The sequence below is a fragment of the Homalodisca vitripennis genome, chromosome 2 (genome assembly GCF_021130785.1).
Source record: "Homalodisca vitripennis isolate AUS2020 chromosome 2, UT_GWSS_2.1, whole genome shotgun sequence".
Classification (NCBI taxonomy): Eukaryota; Metazoa; Arthropoda; class Insecta; order Hemiptera; family Cicadellidae; genus Homalodisca; species Homalodisca vitripennis.
Window position 1 is genome coordinate 48,905,351 of NC_060208.1, and position 21,582 is coordinate 48,926,932.

General features: G+C 38.4%; 1 protein-coding gene across 3 annotated transcripts in view; it reads left to right on the forward strand.

Annotated features, from left to right (window-relative positions):
- LOC124353925 (inactive rhomboid protein 1) overlaps nucleotides 1-21,582 on the forward strand; it is a 291,736-nt gene that overhangs the window by 113,561 nt on the left and 156,593 nt on the right. For all 3 annotated transcript variants that reach the window (XM_046803984.1, XM_046803985.1, XM_046803986.1), the window contains one exon: nucleotides 13,577-14,542. In XM_046803984.1, coding sequence (XP_046659940.1) covers nucleotides 13,605-14,542 — 938 coding nt within the window. In that variant the 5' untranslated portion in view covers nucleotides 13,577-13,604. The remainder of the gene's footprint in view (nucleotides 1-13,576; nucleotides 14,543-21,582) is intronic.

The following is a 21,582-nucleotide window of genomic DNA, read 5'->3' on the forward strand; positions in this document are numbered from 1 at the left end:
ACAGACAAGCAGCATCAGCATGCGTTTAAAAACTGAAATCATCAGTAAGACTCCGTTATTCATGAAATGACGGACGTAATAAAGTGATAAAGCCATAACCTAGACAAGGTCCTCAAAGACAGTTCTGGACGTGTATGTTATTGTGAAAGCACCCAGATTCCATTCTACGATTGTTTATTCAAAACCATTTTACTGAACAGGAACAGACAAGCAGCATCAGCATGCGTTAAAACTGAAATCATCAGTAAGACTCCGTTATTCATGAAATGACGGACGTAATAAAGTGATAAAGCCATAACCTAGACAAGGTCCTCAAAGACAGTTCTGGACGTGTATGTTATTGTGAAAGCACCCAGATTCCATTCTACGATGTTTATTCAAACCATTTACTGAACAGGAACAGACAAGCAGCATCAGCATGCGTTTTAAAACTGAAATCATCAGTAAGACTCCGTTATTCATGAAATGACGGACGTAATAAAGTGATAAAGCCATAACCTAGACAAGGTCCTCAAAGACAGTTCTGGACGTGTATGTTATTGTGAAAGCACCCAGATTCCATTCTACGATTGTTTATTCAAACCATTTACTGAACAGGAACAGACAAGCAGCATCAGCATGCGTTAAAACTGAAATCATCAGTAAGACTCCGTTATTCATGAAATGACGGACGTAATAAAGTGATAAAGCCATAACCTAGACAAGGTCCTCAAAGACAGTTCTGGACGTGTATGTTATTGTGAAAGCACCCAGATTCCATTCTACGATTGTTTATTCAAACCATTTACTGAACAGGAACAGACAAGCAGCATCAGCAGGCGTTAAAACTGAAATCATCAGTAAGACTCCGTTATTCTTGAAATGACGGACGTAATAAAGTGATAAAGCCATAACCTAGACAAGGTCCTCAAAGACAGTTCTGGACGTGTATGTTATTGTGAAAGCACCCAGATTCCATTCTACGATTGTTTATTCAAACAATTTACTGAACAGGAACAGACAAGCAGCATCAGCATGCGTTTAAAACTGAAATCATCAGTAAGACTCCGTTATTCTTGAAATGACGGACGTAATAAAGTGATAAAGCCATAACCTAGACAAGGTCCCTCAAAGACAGTTCTGGACGTGTATGTTATTGTGAAAGCACCCAGATTCCATTCTACGATTGTTTATTCAAACCATTTACTGAACAGGAACAGACAAGCAGCATCAGCATGCGTTAAAAACTGAAATCATCAGTAAGACTCCGTTATTCATGAAATGACGGACGTAATAAAGTGATAAAAGCCATAACCTAGACAAGGTCCTCAAAGACAGTTTCTGGACGTGTATGTTATTGTGAAAGCACCCAGATTCCATTCTACGATTGTTTATTCAAACCATTTACTGAACAGGAACAGACAAGCAGCATCAGCATGCGTTTAAAACTGAAATCATCAGTAAGACTCCGTTATTCATGAAATGACGGACGTAATAAAGTGATAAAGCCATAACCTAGACAAGGTCCTCAAAGACAGTTCTGGACGTGTATGTTATTGTGAAAGCACCCAGATTCCATTCTACGATTGTTTATTCAAACCATTTTACTGAACAGGAACAGACAAGCAGCATCAGCAGGCGTTTTAAAACTGAAATCATCAGTAAGACTCCGTTATTCATGAAATGACGGACGTAATAAAGTGATAAAGCCATAACCTAGACAAGGTCCTCAGAGGCAGTTCTGGACGTGTATGTTATTGTGAAAGCACCCAGATTCCATTCTACGATTGTTTATTCAAACCATTTACTGAACAGGAACAGACAAGCAGCATCAGCAGGCGTTAAAAACTGAAATCATCAGTAAGACTCCGTTATTCATGAAATGACGGACCGTAATTAAAGTGATAAAGCCATAACCTAGACAAGGTCCTCAAAGACAGTTCTGACGTGTATGTTATTGTGAAAGCACCCAGATTCCATTCTATACGATTGTTTATTCAAAACCATTTACTGAACAGGAACAGACAAGCAGCATCAGCATGCGTTAAAACTGAAATCATCAGTAAGACTCCGTTATTCATGAAATGACGGACGTAATAAAGTGATAAAGCCATAACCTAGACAAGGTCCTCAAAGACAGTTCTGGACGTGTATGTTATTGTGAAAGCACCCAGATTCCATTCTACGATTGTTTATTCAAACCATTTACTGAACAGGAACAGACAAGCAGCATCAGCAGGCGTTAAAACTGAAATCATCAGTAAGACTCCGTTATTCATGAAATGACGGACGTAATAAAGTGATAAAGCCATAACCTAGACAAGGTCCTCAGAGGCAGTTCTGGACGTGTATGTTATTGTGAAAGCACCCAGATTCCATTCTACGATTGTTTATTCAAACCATTTACTGAACAGGAACAGACAAGCAGCATCAGCAGGCGTTAAAACTGAAATCATCAGGTAAGACTCCGTTTATTCATGAAATGACGGACGTAATAAAGTGATAAAGCCATAACCTAGACAAGGTCCTCAAAGACAGTTCTGGACGTGTATGTTATTGTGAAAGCACCCAGATTCCATTCTACGATTGTTTTATTCAAACCATTTACTGAACAGGAACAGACAAGCAGCAACAGCATGCGTTTAAAATTGAAATCATCAGTAAGACTCCGTTATTCATGAAATGACGGACGTAATAAAGTGATAAAGCCATAACCTAGACAAGGTCCTCAGAGGCAGTTCAGGACGTGTTTGTTATTGTGAAAGCACCCAGATTCCATTCTACGATTGTTTATTCCAAAACCATTTACTGAACAGGAACAGACAAGCAGCATCAGCATGCGTTAAAACTGAAATCATCAGTAAGACTCCGTTATTCATGAAATGACGGACGTAATAAAGTGATAAAGCCATAACCTAGACAAGGTCCTCAAAGACAGTTCTGGACGTGTATGTTATTTGTGAAAGCACCCAGATTCCATTCTACGATTGTTTATTCAAACCATTTACTGAACAGGAACAGACAAGCAGCATCAGCAGGCGTTAAAAACTGAAATCATCAATAAGACTCCGTTATTCATGAAATGACGGACGTAATAAAGTGATAAAGCCATAACCTAGACAAGGTCCTCAAAGACAGTTCTGGACGTGTATGTTATTGTGAAAGCACCCAGATTCCATTCTACGATTGTTTTATTCAAACCATTTACTGAAAAGGAACAGACAAGCAGCATCAGCAGGCGTTAAAACTGAAATCATCAGTAAGACTCCGTTATTCATGAAATGACGGACGTAATAAAGTGATAAAGCCATAACCTAGACAAGGTCCTCAAAGACAGTTCTGGACGTGTATGTTATTGTGAAAGCACCCAGATTCCATTCTACGATTGTTTATTCAAACCATTTACTGAAAAGGAACAGACAAGCAGCATCAGCAGACGTTAAAACTGAAATCATCAGTAAGACTCCGTTATTCATGAAATGACGGACGTGATAAGGTGGAAGTTATCAAAGCCGAACGTAGACGAAGCGGTTCACATTGATGCTACTATAACGCCTTGTCTAGTGGAGATGGAACAGAGATACAACTCAAGAGCATCATTATCGGGGATTTCAACAGTTCACTAAATGGGGCTATCCAAGAACTACTACCAACGGGCGGTTCTTGAAGGAATTTCGTGGACAAACTCCTGCTTGACGTACCAAATATATCCCTCACTTTCCTATTATTTGCAGGAAGCCAATCTATACCAGATTTAGTCATCAGTCATCCTCATCCAAGTGTCACCTTATTAGATGACACAGGAGGCAGCGGACATGGAGCTCCCCTAATGACCTATAAAATTACAAATGATAGACGACCCCTAAACACAGCTGCAAGCTGGAATTTAAATACAGCAAAGTGGGAGAATTATTCCAAACGTACCAATGAGGAATTTGCAATGCTTATAGTCTCAAACCCTGAAAACACTACCATGACTATAACTGAAATCATACTAAAATGCGCCACGGAATGAATTCGCAGGGGAAAGGAAAATAACCTATTCTGTAATCCCATGCTGGAGAAGCTGAAATCCGACAGAAATAAAGCATACAAATCACTCAGACTTTCGCAAGAAGCAGGTCATTCTGAGTTAAGGTATTAAATCAGGCAAAATAAATGCGAGAACACTCGATTTCAGGAAAGATGGCACCAAAGCCCAGCGCTTTGTATCTACTCTGAAAAAAATAATGGAAAAGAGCAACAACATCTACCGATAAAAAGTAGAGGCAAAAAGCCGAAGTCACGTACACAAATAGCTGATTTATCGTGCAAGCTTCTACAAAGTAGGTAACTAAAAATAGATAAAAGTGGGAAAGAAAGACTGTTGAAATCACCCCCCACTCCAGTGCCTCGACCAAAAATTTATCTATATTTCATGTACGATTTCTCTGAAATAAAGTTGGAAACCTAACATCCCGTAACCCAATGGAAGAAGAAGAAAGCATATGCTATAGACAGGTATTTCATGAAATGTTAATCGACCTTGGGGATGTAGCAAAGAAGGTTCTTCTTATACTGATAAAAACCTCACCTGCAATACTAGAGTTCCCAATCAATTGAAAAAAATGAAGTATACCAACTGTAAAGAAAGGAAAGAACCCATTTAATATGGACAGCTGCCGCCTCATCGCACTAACAAGCTCTCTAAGACAACTGGCTGAACGAATAGTAATAAGCAGGCTGCTCCTTGCAACAAGCCATCTTGTCAGCCTGAACGATACTTAAACTGGGTTTATAATACACATAAATAGCGTGGATGAAATAGTTACTTTTACCTAGCATATCAAAGACGTTTTTCTTGGGAAAATGTCCACCGGCCAATTCTTGTGAATTCTGAAGCAGGTTACGTACTACTGTATCAGTGAGGCGAGTCACGCTATTGCACAAGATGGCTGAAACTGCCATCCTCGGGAAACTTTTTAATAGGATAAAATACCTCCTACGGGACCGCTCTGAAAGAGTGCGATTGAACCACCACACCTCAAAATGTCCCCTTACAAAGACAGAGTTCAGTCCAGGTGCCGTAATTAGCTGTAAACTGTTTAACATCAACGACGTGCTACAATCCATTAGAGACATACCAAGAGTCGAAACTGCTATATGCCTACGACGAATTTGGGCATCCAGCAACAACCTTAAAGGCCTAGAATGTATCAACTATAAAACAATGTAGAGAAATGGGCCGACAAAAACTTTCTCTCAATACTTTGCCTCAATACAAGGCAGCCCATCATCACGCATACTTACAAAGGGGTACACAGAGGAGCAAGATGTACCAATACAACTTGGCGTTCACACCGAGAAGAAAATGTTTTAGGGACCACATATAGAATTATCCACATAAAAAAGGCTCTTGGAGACGCTGTTAACTGAAACGGTTGGTTGCCACAAAATGAGGTACTACACAAAATGTGTAGAAGCATTATTTACGAAGTATATTTTTGAGATCTATTAATCATGAACATTGACATAATATATTGGATAACATAAAATATGCCTTCTTCCGTTTTTAAATTACATACAGCCTCACAATTTGTGTAATTACTCGTAAAAGAGCATTAATAGTAAAAGCTAAGGGCTTTGACTTTGTTATTCCTCCACACTGACCTGAAATAGTTCAATAGATTGTATTTTAAAAAAATATCATGGACTGTCGAAAAGACATTCCAGATATTTCACGGTAATTTATAAAACTTATTTCGCTTTTGGACTTCCAGATCCCAAACTAATTTTTATACATAAATCTAAAATGGATCAGAAGGTTAGAATATCTTTTAGTGACTGTCACGTATGTCTAGAATGATCAGATTTTAAAAGACTAAGCCTATGCATGGGGTCGCTATTTCCAACAGGAAATTGAGTGCAAAGCCGTGGATAACGGCTAGTTATTAAATATTATAATGAACTGCTTAATATAGGTATGGAACGAAATGTGCTCTCGTATTGCTGGTATGACACTGTAGTATTCCCGTAGTGAAAATTGAATTCGATGATTATAATACATAGAATGTATGTTCCTGTATAGTAATGTATTAGTCGGCGTAATCCCTTTATCGGAATAAAGCATGATTTAGTTTCACATCAATTAAGGAAAGCAAAGAGCGAAAGGCTTGAATGGTCTTTCATAAAATAATGTTAGAGCAAAATAACAAAGGGGTACTCTGGAATGGTCTGAAAAAGTTAAGGTACAGTCGGGTGAAGAGAAAGTGGGCCAGGCTAGAGCTCAATGCGGGAACTGCCTCAAGATAAAAGGATTTTTATGGCTTTCATTTCTCCCACATAATCCTTTGCGACTGCCGAGGAATCTCTGCTTTAGGCGTTGATAAAGGATCTCTCGGTGGATGGGAAAACTTCAAACCGTATTCAAGTGACGTCACCTAGAGTAGAAAGTTTTGGAATGCAGGTTGCAACTTATATTCCACAAAGCTGAGATCGTTAACTGCCGAAGTATGACTAAGACAAAACTATTGATATATTTGAAGAATTTATTTACAAAACTATAGGTTTTAGGGTTTTCCGAAAGAGTAAATCCTAGAGGCTAAAGTTGAAAGTTTTGAGATCTTAACACATTGGAGGCAACTTATTACTATTCCGGTTGTCCTAAACTGTGTATATGACTCGTGTCGCAGTGAAGGTGTTTACAACCTAATCTGTGGCTACAGATGCATCATAGTTTAACAACGTATTCTGTAACTATAGATGTATCATAGTTTACCACATTGACTTCTGTGCAAGCAACTTTTTACTACTCTGGTTGACCTGAATTCGATGTATGACTCCTGTCGCAGTAAAAGTGTTAATAACATATTCTGTAGCTATAGATGCATCATAGTTTACCACATTGACTTCTGTGCAAGCAACTTTTTACTACTCTGGTTGACCTGAATTCGATGTATGACTCCTGTTGCAGTAAGTGTTAATAACATATTCTGTAGCTGTAGATGCATCGCAGTTTAACACATTGATTGCTGTGAACGCAATTGTTTACTATTCCGGTTACCTGAAGTCGGTATACGTCTCGTTCGTAGTGAAGGCGTTAGGAGGCCCTAAAAGATGTTTGAGGAACATGATCTTAAAGGTTGTGACCATATTTCTACGGTCTTATTTTCAATCAAAGAACAGTATTTATAAAATATAAATACTTCCAAAATAATTAAAAAGTTAGAATGAATATGACGTAGGTGCCTATTTATTCGGCAATTAACATACGTTAAAAACGACTATGAGATAAACTTGTTATGTATGTAAAAAGTGTTGAGGATTATGGATGGCCTAATAACAAACCTATAATTAACTTTAACAGTAAATAACCATAGTAAGGACTATTAAATTAACTTCTAATGAGTACGTAATTTTAAGCTAATAAAACTTTGCATTGTTAACATCACGTATTACCCATAATTGTGTTTCTATGAATTCTTTGCGTCGTTGCAGTTTATTTACAGTAATATAAAATCAATGTTGTAGATAATGACATTTAAAATTTGTGACAAGAAAAAATTCAAATGAAAATTTCAAGTAAAATATATATATATATATATATATATATATATATATATATATATATATATATATAAATACTTAAAGAAAGCTTGATAAATAGATAGTATTTACTCTGTCAGGAATTGATCCCGAACCTCCCACTTGATTTGCGAGAATGCTGGCAATTCCTTTTAGGGCCTATCTTTTTGATTATCAATAATTTTGTACTAATTTACACTCTCACACATATTTTTTCATCATGCTGTACGTATACTGACTATGTGAAAAATAAAAACTTTCAGTTTTCAGTCATGCAAACTTGAAATACAGTTATTCACATCTGCGAGAGTTATTCACACTACTGGAAAATAAAAAAAGTCCTGTAAAGATTTTCCTAATTTCTACATTTAAGTTTGCGCTGATTTCCGTTCTCTGGTACTCTGGTTGCCTGTTATGGTTGAAACCTCCAAGAAAAGTACAGCAAAGTCGATTCTTCAAAGTTCAAAGACTTTCGGTCGGTTTCATTTCAATGCTACTTTCGTCTTTGTAAGACTTCACCAGGAAAATTCACCCTTTGAACTTTTCCTCTTATAAATAGCAATTTTGTTGATTGGGTTCTTTTGACTTGAAGACGAAGTTAATAAAGATGTGTACGTTACGTTTTATGCAGGGCATTTTACTTATTTACACTTTAAATATTAACTACAATGTAAATGTAGGATCAACTGAGTAAACAGTATTGGATAAATAAGTGTTAAAAGCAATCCCCATTCACAGTTCATGCATTTATATTGAATCCCATTTACACATAATCCTTCCATTTTCATACTTCACCATTCAATAACGTAGGCAGCACCTAAGCAGGGTTGCAAACATTCGTACGGTTAAAACTAATGGTATTTTTTTATAACTTTAGCATAATACTAGTTTTATCCTCTTTCAGCGAATTAACAATGTGGAGCTTATAGCATAAAATCATAATTCAGCGTAATACGAGGTTCATGTCAAACAAAACAGGGCGTTTCAATAATATTCACCCTTAAAGTGTAAAATAAATGTATTTACTTAAAATAAATTTATGAATGAGTAGTGCTTTAATTTGTTATACTTTCAACATGTTAATTAGCAGTGAATATTTAAATTATGTAAATTAACACTGATCAACAAGATTGATAAGCGGTACTTAATAAATGAATTTTTATGGATCTTTTAGATATCAAAGAAATTTGTTTCAACGATTTGAAAAGACGTAAATGTATAAATGTTGTACTTAATAAATGGAAAAATTCAAGATATTGGTTGGAATGCAAATTTTTAACAACAAAACATTTTTTGGGGAATTTCGAAGCAAACGTTGATTGTATTCGTAGTTAATATAGTAATACATCAGATTCAAAGTGCATCGATGGATTAATAGATTGATTTATACGAAATTGTTAACAAATGCCTATATATAATTATATATATATATATATATATATATATATATATATATATATATATATATATATATATTCGAAGTGATTTGTGTTAGTCGCATTGTGTAATAACCGATCAGTAGCTTTTAATTTTTTTGAGAGCCTACTATTTCGAATATATTTTTAAGAAAATGGCTAACGACATTACCTACGAAATTTTGACATTTGTTGCACTACTTTACTAGAAAATATGATAATTATCGTGAACACTCATATTCCTGCTTTGTTTTTGACATACTTCTTAAAACATTGTGCAAACGCCATTTTGAGATGAGACGAAGAATGTTATAAGACTAAGTAGTTTATAAGAATTTTTCAGAAATGTACTAAGGAATGGAATACCTACTTCTCTAAATTTAGCCTTTCGATGCTTTAACGGGTGACATTTGTATCTCTCTAACACTCTCTTTTGAAATTGTTGCTCACCTCCACACTGACTCTTGAGGATATTTGAAATGTATTAGTTGTTTAGAACTTCGTGATAAATGTTTCTTCATTTAGCTATATTGTATTATTATGGGCTTCGCTAAAGGTTAGCCAATAAATACATAAAATATATAATTTTACTACCACCGTATTGCTTATACTCACCGCAGAAAGGGATAAAGCCACAATGCGGACATAAAATTTGATCGGCTTAGAGTATTGGTATCGACAAACGAACCGCTCAGCCTAAACCCTCTTTATACTTTAGCATGAGTAAGTGTGGTTAGTTGCTACCTGTTCGGGTCTATTGTTGTTTACTTTTATTGAAGCCTTTGCAGTCGAGAGCCAATTTCGATTGTATAACGACACAACCTAGTTTTTATTGACATGTATAGTGGAGTTTCCCTTAAGAAAAAAACCGATCGTCAGCCACGCCAGGGTTGGAAGTCGGAACCACCATCAGCTAACCATATACAAACCCTTAAAATCACCAATTTCAGTCTCCTTATCCAGTTTTTTTTGACATAATACAACTATTATTTTTGTGGTTGACGGTCGTTTGTAAATGAACCAAGGTATAATAAACGTAATCTGAGTAAAACTTATCGTTTCAATTTTAAACCTTTTGATAAACCCAGATTTTAACCTAAACCAAGACTTAGCGTGGCTGACGATAGATTTCTTTCATAAGAAAATTCTTATCGACTTCAAGAAAAATTAGGTTGTGAGCTTATACATTGCAGATTGGCTGACGACTCCTGGACAATTATTTTTATTTCAGATATAAGCTTTATTACATTGTTTTTTCAATAATAAATGCAAAAATAAGCACTATACGCTGAAAATTTTCTGTATTTTTCAAGTATGAAATTTTTTATGACTTGTTTTCTCAAAGTATTCCAAGCATTCTGTACGGCCTATTATTTTATGACGAAGATAACAACGTGTTCATTTCCTAAACCGAGGTCTATTAAACTGTGTGAGGAACTGAAAATGGATAGTCTGCGTCATAATTTTAGTTCCAATTCCCACGCTAATATGAGTAAATCCATTGACTCAGAGAAAGTGTTGTCTATTTTTAAAATAATTTTAACGACTTGCTTTATTTTCTAAAATGTTGCTATAGATTTTAACTCGTTGATTGTGACAGACAGCTTACGGTGTAGAGCACATTGACAGTGGTCGGTCTTACTTAGTGTAAATTAGTAGTGAAGATTTTAAATTAACTTAGTGACGACCTCGAGACTTGAAACTTTGAACATAACTCCGAACTGGGTGCCAATGTATTTATTTGTAGTGTACTTGTTTAAGTAAGAATAAAAATAAAATTCTAAAATGATTGCACTGTTCTAAAAAATTAAAAAATTAATAAAAGTAAAAAATTATAGAAACGGAAACCAACGAATTTAAACAAAGTATACCATAAAGGTTAATCATATGACATATATTACAATCACTGTTACATATAATTATTTCAATGTCAATTTAATTAATAATCAGTTCAAATGTAGCGGAAGTTATGTAACATTTTTGATGTGTTTTTAAAATCATGTTTAATAACATCCGCCTACAGTTACAATCCACCCACCTTCGTTGACTAGAGTTCAACAGGAGGAAAGTTAAATGAATTCTTAAAGTATTGAGTAAAATGTAGCTATTGAAGCTGTAAGTGCTTCTTCATAAAACAGTCAGATATATTCTTACATTTACTGAAGCCACATGAAGGGTTCAATTTCAATGTTATATTTTGTCTTCAGGGCCAAGCATGAATACAAAGTTGTTTCATGTGCAGTTTCAATGTTATATTTGTCTTCATGGCCAAGCATGAATTCAAAGTTGTTTCATGTGGGTGCAGTTTCAATGTTATATTTGTCTTCAGGGCCAAGCATGAATACAAAGTTGTTTCATGTGGGTGCAGTTTCAATGTTATATTTGTCTTCAGGGCCAAGCATGAATACAAAGTTGTTCCATGTGGGCGATTGATTATGTACAACGTGGCAACACCGCGACTAGTCACGTGACATGGGCTGGCGACAGTGCCTAGACACATATCTAGGAAATAATAAAATAAAAATGCTTTTTGATTTATAAATTTAGATGATGTATAAATGCTACGGTATATTTTAATAGCAAATTGCATTTATAATCATACGTTTATAAAATTTGTAGTTTATGGGATTACTTATGGGATACTTCATTCTCAAAATAAAGGAAAACGTACAATTACCTAGCATTATTTTCTTTTTTTAATTCATAGAGATACACGGATATATATATATATATATATATATATATATATATATATATTCTATCCTTATTACTGTTTATTTACTTTCGTTTGTACTGTTTTCTTTTATATTTTATACAATTTATGCACCTGAAGACGGTTTTCACCGAAATGAAATATAGTGCCAATGTTTTAAAAACATTTTATTTGTACAGTAATTTACTATATATATATATATATATATATATATATATATATATATATATATATATATATATATATATATATATATAAACGCCCAAATAAAAAATAATTGAATCGTTAAAAGTGAGGGCTCTGTGGTGTAATGGTAGCACATTCACCCGGAAAGTGCGAGATCCGGGTTCGAGTCCCGGCGGAGCAAGTACTTTTTGCGATTCAATGTTTATTGAAATTAAATTGGGCTATTGCCACTTATACAAATTTAAATCAATAACTTGATTGTTACCACCGGGTAGTATCGTATAGAAATACAGATTATTGCGTTAAGATTGCGATAATTTCTAACGAAAGTAATGTTAATAAAAATCTAACATGTATTTACATACTTACGTACGTTACATGCATTTTAGACGGTTATACATTTCATGGCTCAATGGAATGTTACAGTTATTTGCATTTTGAAGAGCCATATACATTTTGAAAGACAAATATTACAACAATAATGTCACTACATGTCAAACTAACAAAAAAACATATGTCAGAGTCTCCTATAGGTACTCTACAAATATACAAAATTTGTATTACCGAAACTCCAGTTCATTAAAATATCTTTTTGCTTCAATAACCAAGTATAATATTATGAGTTTGGAATGTATGTATTGTCACATTCCGTCCTAAAATAACAGGGCAATCAAACGTCCTGCGATATTCTAGCCCGATGCTTTGTACACAACAAAAACAATAAATTCAGGTATCGAAGATATATAATTCAGTTGCTTCAGATTTTCTACATCCAATCGAACATTTTCATGTTATAATGTTTTTCGTATAAACGTCTAATTGATTAAAATGTTTTACAAACAACAAAACCAAATTTCTATTATCGGTAATAGAAAAGTTCAATTATGAATGTATGTTGTACGATCATGTAATTGATTAAAAACATCAATTTCCCTTGGTGACATGAAATGTAATATACTCGTGTCCCAAGACCCAAGTAAATAAATGTGACTTGTTGGACATAAGACTTCTCCGGAGGGGTTTAAAGAAGATAAGCTGACGCGCGCCGGCTCTTCCTTTTTGTGATATGTAATTTGAGGGATATGTTTGTGTGGATTTTGAGAGCTCACGGCAAAATGAAACCTCGTGTTTTAAAATAAATTAAATACTATTAGTTTAATTAAATACTATTTAAGTGAAACAAACTCAATGTAACCAGACTTAGAAAAATATATACACTTTTACTTGACATATTAAATAAGAATTAAAAAATATCTACAAGCATTTATTATACGCATAAATAGCCAGAATGTGTAATTATTGTACTTGGACATATTTTTTATTATAACAGGGAATTATGAAAACCATCTAAGATTATCAATATAGAAATCAAAATATTATTACTTACCATAATACTCGTATTTACTTTAAAATGTAATGGAACAATGTTAATTGGTAAATTGGTATAATGCAACTTCTTGTGAGAAGGGCTGTCGTATACTAATGGCATCCGAATATTTGATTAATTTTTCTACCACATTTACATTAATAATTTATTTCTTACAGAAGGTCCTAATCCAGTTGAGTTTAGAATCAAATTACTGCGTTTATCTTGGTAGAATACCTGATGAGGTATTAGTGGCCATGGATGACCGGTGATGATGAAGCATCATTGCATGATTGTAACTGTACCCCCAGAGTTAGAGTTACACAATTGTTATAGAAATTTGTATGTTTGCAGATGTCCTGACCAAGGCTCCCGGGGCAGGATGGCTGCCCCAGACGACGACTACGTGCGGCGGGAGAGGTTGCTGCTCCTCCACCACTCCGGCGACCGGTACTTGGTACCACCGGGTCCCGGAGAACGCTACATCCCGCCACCCGATCGCTACCTGCCGCCTCCCGCCCCGGCGCCCTCGGACCGCTACCATCCCGCCTCGCCCGCCACTTCAGACCGCTACAACCCGCCCCCTGCTCCAGCGCCCAACGAGCGGTACGTTCCACCTCTCTCGCCTTCCCGGTACGACCGCTACACGGACCGTTACCAGGACAGATATTACCAGGACCGCTTCTCCCCCCAGTCGCCTTCCAGTTACCACTCGGAGCGTAGCTACCTATGCGGCAATTTAGACAGGTATATAAACTCCGAGCGGTTTCTTCAGAGTCCTCCTACCTCCGTGACCCCGGGCGGTCCCGGGGACCCTTACATGAGAAGGGACCTGGGGTACCACCACCACTACCGGCTCCCGCCTCCACCGGGGTTCTACCATCCGGTGTACCAGCGGACCTTGCCTTCGGCTCCGATGAGGCATCACGTGGTCCACCACCGAGGGCACGTCCGCTGCTGCCCCAGTCTCTACCCGCAGGACTATGTGCGTGAGGGGAACGGTGGGGGAGGGAGTGCGCGAGATTACGTCACCTCTCCTGTCCTTCCCCGGGGACGGACTTGCTCGAACAGGCTAACCGGTAACGGAAGTGCGACGTCCACCGGAACTACTCCGGTGGAGTACGTGGGCTCTAGTGGAGGGCGGTACGTCTCCACCACCCCGCCCTTACCGCGATGTAGCAGCGTGAGTGATGTGAAGAACGGTGAGTGTGTGAACACCAGGAGACCTTGTGATAGTATGACGTTGTGCTGCACCACGAGACGACCTCTGCCTCAGCAATGTAACACGCAACTGCTGACTCCCCACCACAACTCTGTATGGTGAGTGAAAACTTATGTTCATATCTCAGTAGATACCAATTAATGCTATACAAGTAGTGATGTGGGCCGGGTAAATACCCAGCGGGACGGTAATCACAGATATGATACTTAACCAAAACGTTATTTAAATACGCAAAACGAGGGTATTTTTTATTGCACTTTTTGTTGTTTTCACGAAGTGTTGAGCAAACAAGGATTGAAAACAGTAATTTCATATCTTAAATTTAAATTAGCAGCAATATTCATCCTTACAAATTAAAAAAAGTAAAAAATAGTTCCGGGTGTTTATGGGTATTTACAATTCTTACAATGTTATTTCTCTCCACCTTTCTGAGTTCTCTAAATGCTTGTTACATTGATATATTCTTAAAATAATATAAAATATTGGGGGTATATCTTTTTATTGTTTTAATATGTGTTGAAGTATTGAATAACGTTTGGTAACAAATATTACAGTGGTACTGTACATACCAAAATAACAGAATCATGAGACTAGAACTTAATTTGTTACAATTAGAGTACACCAACATATATCTCAACCTGTTCTATAGATGTATTAAGTAGAAAAAGTAAACACACAGATAGAACTATGAAGAGTTTTACCAGTGCTCTTTGTGATATCCAACCAAAATATACAACATTTAAAGTTTATAACTAAATTCATTCTCGAAAAATCACCCTGAATTATAGAATTTTCTCCTCAGTCAAACCTATAGAGAGACGTGTACCATAATCGAACTTTATTTTGTCTATCTACACGTTTAGACAGAGGGAGAAAGTATTCGGTTACTTATAATTTTTTAGAATCTATGTATGAAAGTTAGTAAGTAATTAAATATTAAAAAAAAAAAATGTTTATTTTGTACGTTTATTTTTGAACTATGTTCTACTGTGAAGCACATTTCTGAGCACACTTCTAGTACTTTTCACTATATCATGAGGGAATCTTGAATATGTTGACATTAACATATGATATTGGGAAATGTAATATTTTGTACTCATCATTTTCATATCTTTAAAATTTTAGCGCATTGCTTTTATGGGTATTACTTTTGATAAGTACATATCTCGCATTTCAAAGGAAAATAGAGTTTATTAGTTGCGTGTTCTAAGGTAAATCAGAAAATTTATGGCTGAGTCATAATAAAGGAACAAAGAAATATTTGAAGGTAGGGGCAAGTTTAAATGTCTCAATTCTTAAAAATTATTGTACTGATTTCATTATCGTATTATGAACTTATTATTAACTTATTTCTTGTTCAGAGCCTTCAATGTACCAAATGCAATAAAGAGCTGTAAGCGAATCGCGTTGGAATATTTGAAGGCGCTCCGCAAAGTCCTGAAAATCAGCAGCCAGATTAAAAATATTGCGGATTGATAATAACGCACCACATAATAATGCATTGTAACAGGACTGACGGCTAAGGTTAATAGCATTTTATTCCAATATGTGTAGTATAACATTTTAATTTATTTATATTTAAAATAAAATTTTAAAACTTTATGTGAAACTAAAACACAAAACTCTATACATAGCCTCTATGATCGCCGGTAAATGAATAATATATAGTACATTCGTTTCTGTTTCAGGAACAGCTGAGTATTGAGTTTTATTTTCCTCCATAACATGTACAAAAATTACTTATACAGATTACATACATGATATCTCCCTCTCATAGCGCTTATTGCAGGGAGACTGGTCACTGTCCAGGGCTACGCTATTATGTATAGTTAGATATGAATACGGGTTGGTTATTATCCCAATATAGGGCTCATGATGAGGGAGTATTTATAGTTGAATATCATTGTCCATTCAGTTACATCACTGTAGAATAGTCTGTGTGGTTCAGTAATTCAGCAGCAGTTTATTTATGGCCAGTCCATTCTCCCCATTTTGCGACCCATTAAGTGAGAAACATAACGTATTGATTTTGTTTAATCGCTCATTGTTTATGTTTATAGACATGTGATGAACGTGAACTGTAGGAGAACATGTATCCATTGTATGGTTAGGAACAAAGAACCTATATGAGAAACTCGTAGAAAAAGTGAATTACTTAGAATATGTACTTTTTGGTGATGTGCGTTAAAAATCTTTTCAGTAAGGTATGACAAGGCTACAATGTAATCTTTGCTCTAAAACATTTAATTTAATATTGTAATATAAATTGTTACATTTTAAGTTTGATTTGAAAAGGTAGTATCGGTATTAAAATAATAATTGAATTCCATTCTGTGACTTTAAACAATAAAAATATATTTCCTATGGTATATAAGAATGGCTGATTGAAGACCTCTTTGAAAAAGACTCCTGATATAACTGTTATGACTTATGAAAATTGTTCTTACCTTGAGGCTATGCTTCCTTGAGCTGAGTAACGAATTTAATTTCAAAAATTTGAAGCCTATATCAAATATAGTGAAAATTTTTAGAAATTACCCTCTTCTGTAATGGTTAAAGGCAGAAAGACAAATGAGGGAATCTTTACTTCATGTTCAGTGCTGGCCTAATAAATAACTATAAACAAATAAGATCTAAAGTAATAAAAACAATTGAATTAAAATCACCTACGTGTTCTCATGTTATGAGTTAATTTAACAAACGCTTTCTTTATTTAAAATTCTACTTATCATTAGTAAAAGATTAAAGTAATAACGATGAAATAAAAGATAGTCTAAACGTAAATTAGAGATGATGTTTCTGAAATGTATATAAATGTTTTATATCAACGTTAGTTGTTTACTAATTATCAAATTATCAAACAATGAATATATTACATTATGTCGGGTTTTTATATTCAATGTTTTCCTTGTCACATATGTAAATCGAGACAATATATCAACTGCTTTTAAATGAATAAATCGTACATTTTATAAGTCGAAATAGTTTGAACATCAGCTGGTCATTCGTAATAATAATGATTCTTGATATATACAACTGAAAACTGAGACGCAAATATATATAAAAAATATTGATAAAAATCACACACAAAATTTCAGTCATTATTTGTAAAGATTTGCCAAAAGTAAGACTGTTCCTATACCTGACATTAATAATAATAATAATATTTTTTTTTTAGGGAGAGGCAGGAAAATGCTTTTGCTCACACAGGTGGCCAGCCTGTAGTGTGGGACTCCTACTTAACGTAGAATACCCACTAAAAACCTCCTCTACTCTTAGAATTCTAGCCTGGAAACCGCTTATCGCTTTAAACTTCGGGCTAGGCCTAATTTTTGGCTTACGCCCAGAGGGCTCGCGCCTATCTAGCCGTTCGGATCTTGGATCTGTCCTGGGTTTCCGGTCCAGATCATTCTTTTTGGCGCGGAGTATGCCCCTGCGCAAAAGCTGGACCAGCAGCACCAGTAGTCCCTCGCCCTCCAACATCCGGTCACAGACCGTTTCCACCGAAATTATACCAAAAGTTTGAGTCACTTCAAGGCGGGGCCTTTCCCAACGCGGGCAGCGGAAGAAAGTGTGTTCCGCGTCCTCGGGAACGCCTGAGCAATAAATACAATCCGGCGAAACGGCCTTGCCCATTCGGTGTAGGTACGATCGGAAGTAGCCGTGACCACTCAAAAACGTAGTGAGGTAGTAATCCACCTCGCCATGCCGCCGTTCTACCCACGGTTGGATTTGTTTGATAAGTCTGGCAGGCAGTCCAACGTCCGCGGGCGTCTTGTTGCCAGCTGTTTTGTCATTGCTGGTACGTACGAGAGCGCTCCTCAGTTCCTTGCAGTGTCCTTGCCGATTTCGCCTTGTCGCTGATAAATTGCTTTCCTCTCCCCTGCCAAAAGTTTGATGGGGATGACTCCAGCAATAACCAGGACGGCAGGCTCAGACACTGTACGGTAGGCGGAACACACCCGGAGCGCCGCTTGAACGCTGTACCCGGGCGATCCGTATCCGATAAAATTCAATAATTAGTGTGTCTGCCCACACCTCAGCCCCGTAAAGGAGCACTGACTGGACTGTAGACATTAGCAGTCTTCTCTTGCTAGACTTGGGACCCGCCGACGTTGTCCATGAGCCTGCTAAGATGTAGTTACCATCTTAGAGGCCTTGTCCGCTGTACGGAAAATCTGGTCCCTCCAAGTCAGCTTATTGTTCCACCAAGACGCCAAGGTATTTTGCGACTCGCGTGGCCTGGACCATTACATCTCCCACTCTTAATGAGACGACGGTGTCGATTCGTTTCTTAGTTAAAATCACGATCTCTGTTTTGCTCAAAGCGAGCGACAGGCCGTGATTTTCCATCCATTTGTTAACGACTCGCATGACCTGGTTCAGTTTAAGCTGGGCCATTTCCACGTTTGTGTGCAGCAATTAGGGCTGCGACGCCATCGGCGTAACCCAACTAAAACCGTTTCCTCCGGCATCTCGGACCTAAGGAGGCTGTCGTAAGCGACGTTCCAGAGATCCGGGCCTAAGATGGAACCTTGTGCGGCACCGGAAGTGACATCCAACGTGCGCTGTCCGTCTTTCGTCTTGTATATGAGAGTTCTGCATCGGATATAGTCTTCTATCAGCCTCCGCAGATATGCCGGGATGCGGAAGGTGTTATGCAACTCGTCCAGCATATCAACCCATCTCGCCGAGTTAAAGGCATATTCTTGACATCAAGCGTAACAAGAAGCACTACTCTGCGAGAGAAACGGTTATAGCTCTCGGCTGTGTTCACCGCTTGCTGCACCTCTCCGATTGCGTCGATCGTTGATCGTCCCTTCCTGAAGCCGTACTGACGCGGGGATAAGTCACCGGCAGCTAGAATGACGAGAGTCAGTCGGGCTCGAAAACGTTTACCTTCCGTGTCCAACATACAAAGAGGCTGTAGGACAACGGCAATATCGGGATCACCTTTCCCCTTGCTAATCAGTACTAGCCTGGCAATTTTCCAAGGAGAAGGAAAAAATCCCATTGGTCAGACAGGCGTTATACATATTCATCAGGAGTCGGGGATTGATGTGGAATACTTTTTGAGGGCCTCACTAGGAATTCCATCGGGGCCGGAGCTTTTGTTGCTCTTCAGGAGCGAACGGCCATTACCAACTCCTCGTTTGCTGACGAGAGGAAATTCCTCTACCCATCCGAAAGCGACTTGTGAGCGTAGCGGGTGGTTCGGAAACAAAGATGTGACGATCCTTTCCATGGTGGCGCCCTCCGTAAGGTCGAGTGCGGGCGCAGAGTCCTCTTAGTTTACAATCTATAACCCAGACCCCAAGGATCGGAATCGACATCATCTCTCAGTCCCCTCCAGCTCTCAGCTTTGCTCCGGTTGATGGCCCGGCGAAGGGTTTTCTTAGCAGCCTTGTAAGCCTCCGTCTTGCTAAACTCTGTCTGCGGGTATTCTCGCTTTAGTGGCGACTCGTCTTTGCCCTCAGGCATGTGTTTCGTAGCTGTGCAATCTCTGCTGTCCACCAATAAACGGGTTGCCTAACGTGCCGTCGTTTCCTGCGTGGCATTGACTGGTCGCAAGCCGAGGCAATCAATCCCATCGTAGATGTTACCAACGCCTCAGCACTAACCTCACCAGCTGCCTCATGATCCACTGCCGCTCCCTGTGCTATGACTTTGGTGAACTTCACCACGTCCAGCTTGTTTGGTGTTCCAGCGGCGTGGGACTTCCCGAGATAACATAATCCTCGGAATTGGTGGTGTCATTATTGAGGACGTCGAAAAAGAAATATACTGGTGGTCGCTTCCCACGAAATCCTCCAGTACTCTCCAACCAGAGATCCTCGCCAGCAAGGACTCAGACGCGAGAGTTATGTCGGGGATTGTACCCCTCTGCCCGGGACGCTGGAAGGTAGGTTTGTTACCCTCGTGTAGAACGATAAGCCCGGCCCTGGCAGCAGTCCAGGATATATTTACCCCGGGAGTTAGTAGAGGGCATTCCCCACTCGACAGCCCTCGCGTTAAAATCTCCGCCTACGACAATGTGCCCAGTGGTGTTAAGCACACGCTCTTCCAAACGATCGATTTTGCTACGGAAGTCCTGAATAGCCTCGTTGGAGTGAGGTAGCAACTAAAAAACGTCACGTCCCTACACTTTACCCAGGTAAAACCGCGGCCGCATCCATGACTCCGCACCGGCGATTCTGCATTATTTCGCGCCCAAAATGCAGCAGTACCGAGACTGTCGGGAAACCAAGACGGTGTGTCCTTATTACGATATTGCTCGCTAACTAAAAGCGCATCAACACCGTGGTTCATGGCCAACCTGGTCCAAAAAGAGCATCAGCTGTTCTGGATCTCTGGAGGTTGCACTGAAGTAGTCGCATCTACGAGACTTTCTTCTTTGCCTTTTCAAGTGCAGCTTTGAAAAATGCTGCACTTTCCAGAACCAGGAATATGCCCCAGAGAGTTCCCATCGAGGCCCTTATCTTTGCAGAGGAAGCAGCAGGACTTATCACAATCCTTCCTCTTGTGGTCGTTTCCGCCCACACCGAAGACAGTTTTTTACTCCGGTCGGGCCCCTTGCAGTTTTCCGGAGGAATGACCGTACCCGAGGCACCGGAAGCACCTCGAGACGACCACCCTCCGTCTGACCGGCGGTTTACCCAACCGACCTTTCAGGTGCTGGAGGCCTCAGCAGCTTATTGGCGAGCTTGTCACTTAATTCGACAACCGCCATTCGCTGCTGGCTCCGGTTTGGTTTTGTCAACCAAACCTTAAGGCCCGCTTCATTTCCTTTAACTTCGGGAACAGTGTTCACGATAGATTGGATCACCTCCTCTTCCGTGGAGAGCCCGTCGAGGTCCCGGATTTCAACCGAGGATTTCGGGTCCAACTCCCGGATCACTCCCTTCTCTCCCAGGGCTGCCTTCAGAGAGGCGGCAAAATTGGACTTGTCTGCAGAATTTCCCAGTTTTCCAGTAGAACATCTCCGTTTCTGAGTCCGTCTGATAGACTTTACCCACGGTCGCCGTATCCTCCGGCTTGGCTTTGTCTTTAGGTCTCCCAGGACTTCAGCAAAAGATCGCCCCCCTAAGGACTTGTTTCAGAATTGCCTCTGACCTGTGTTTTCTTGGCCTGGGTCTTT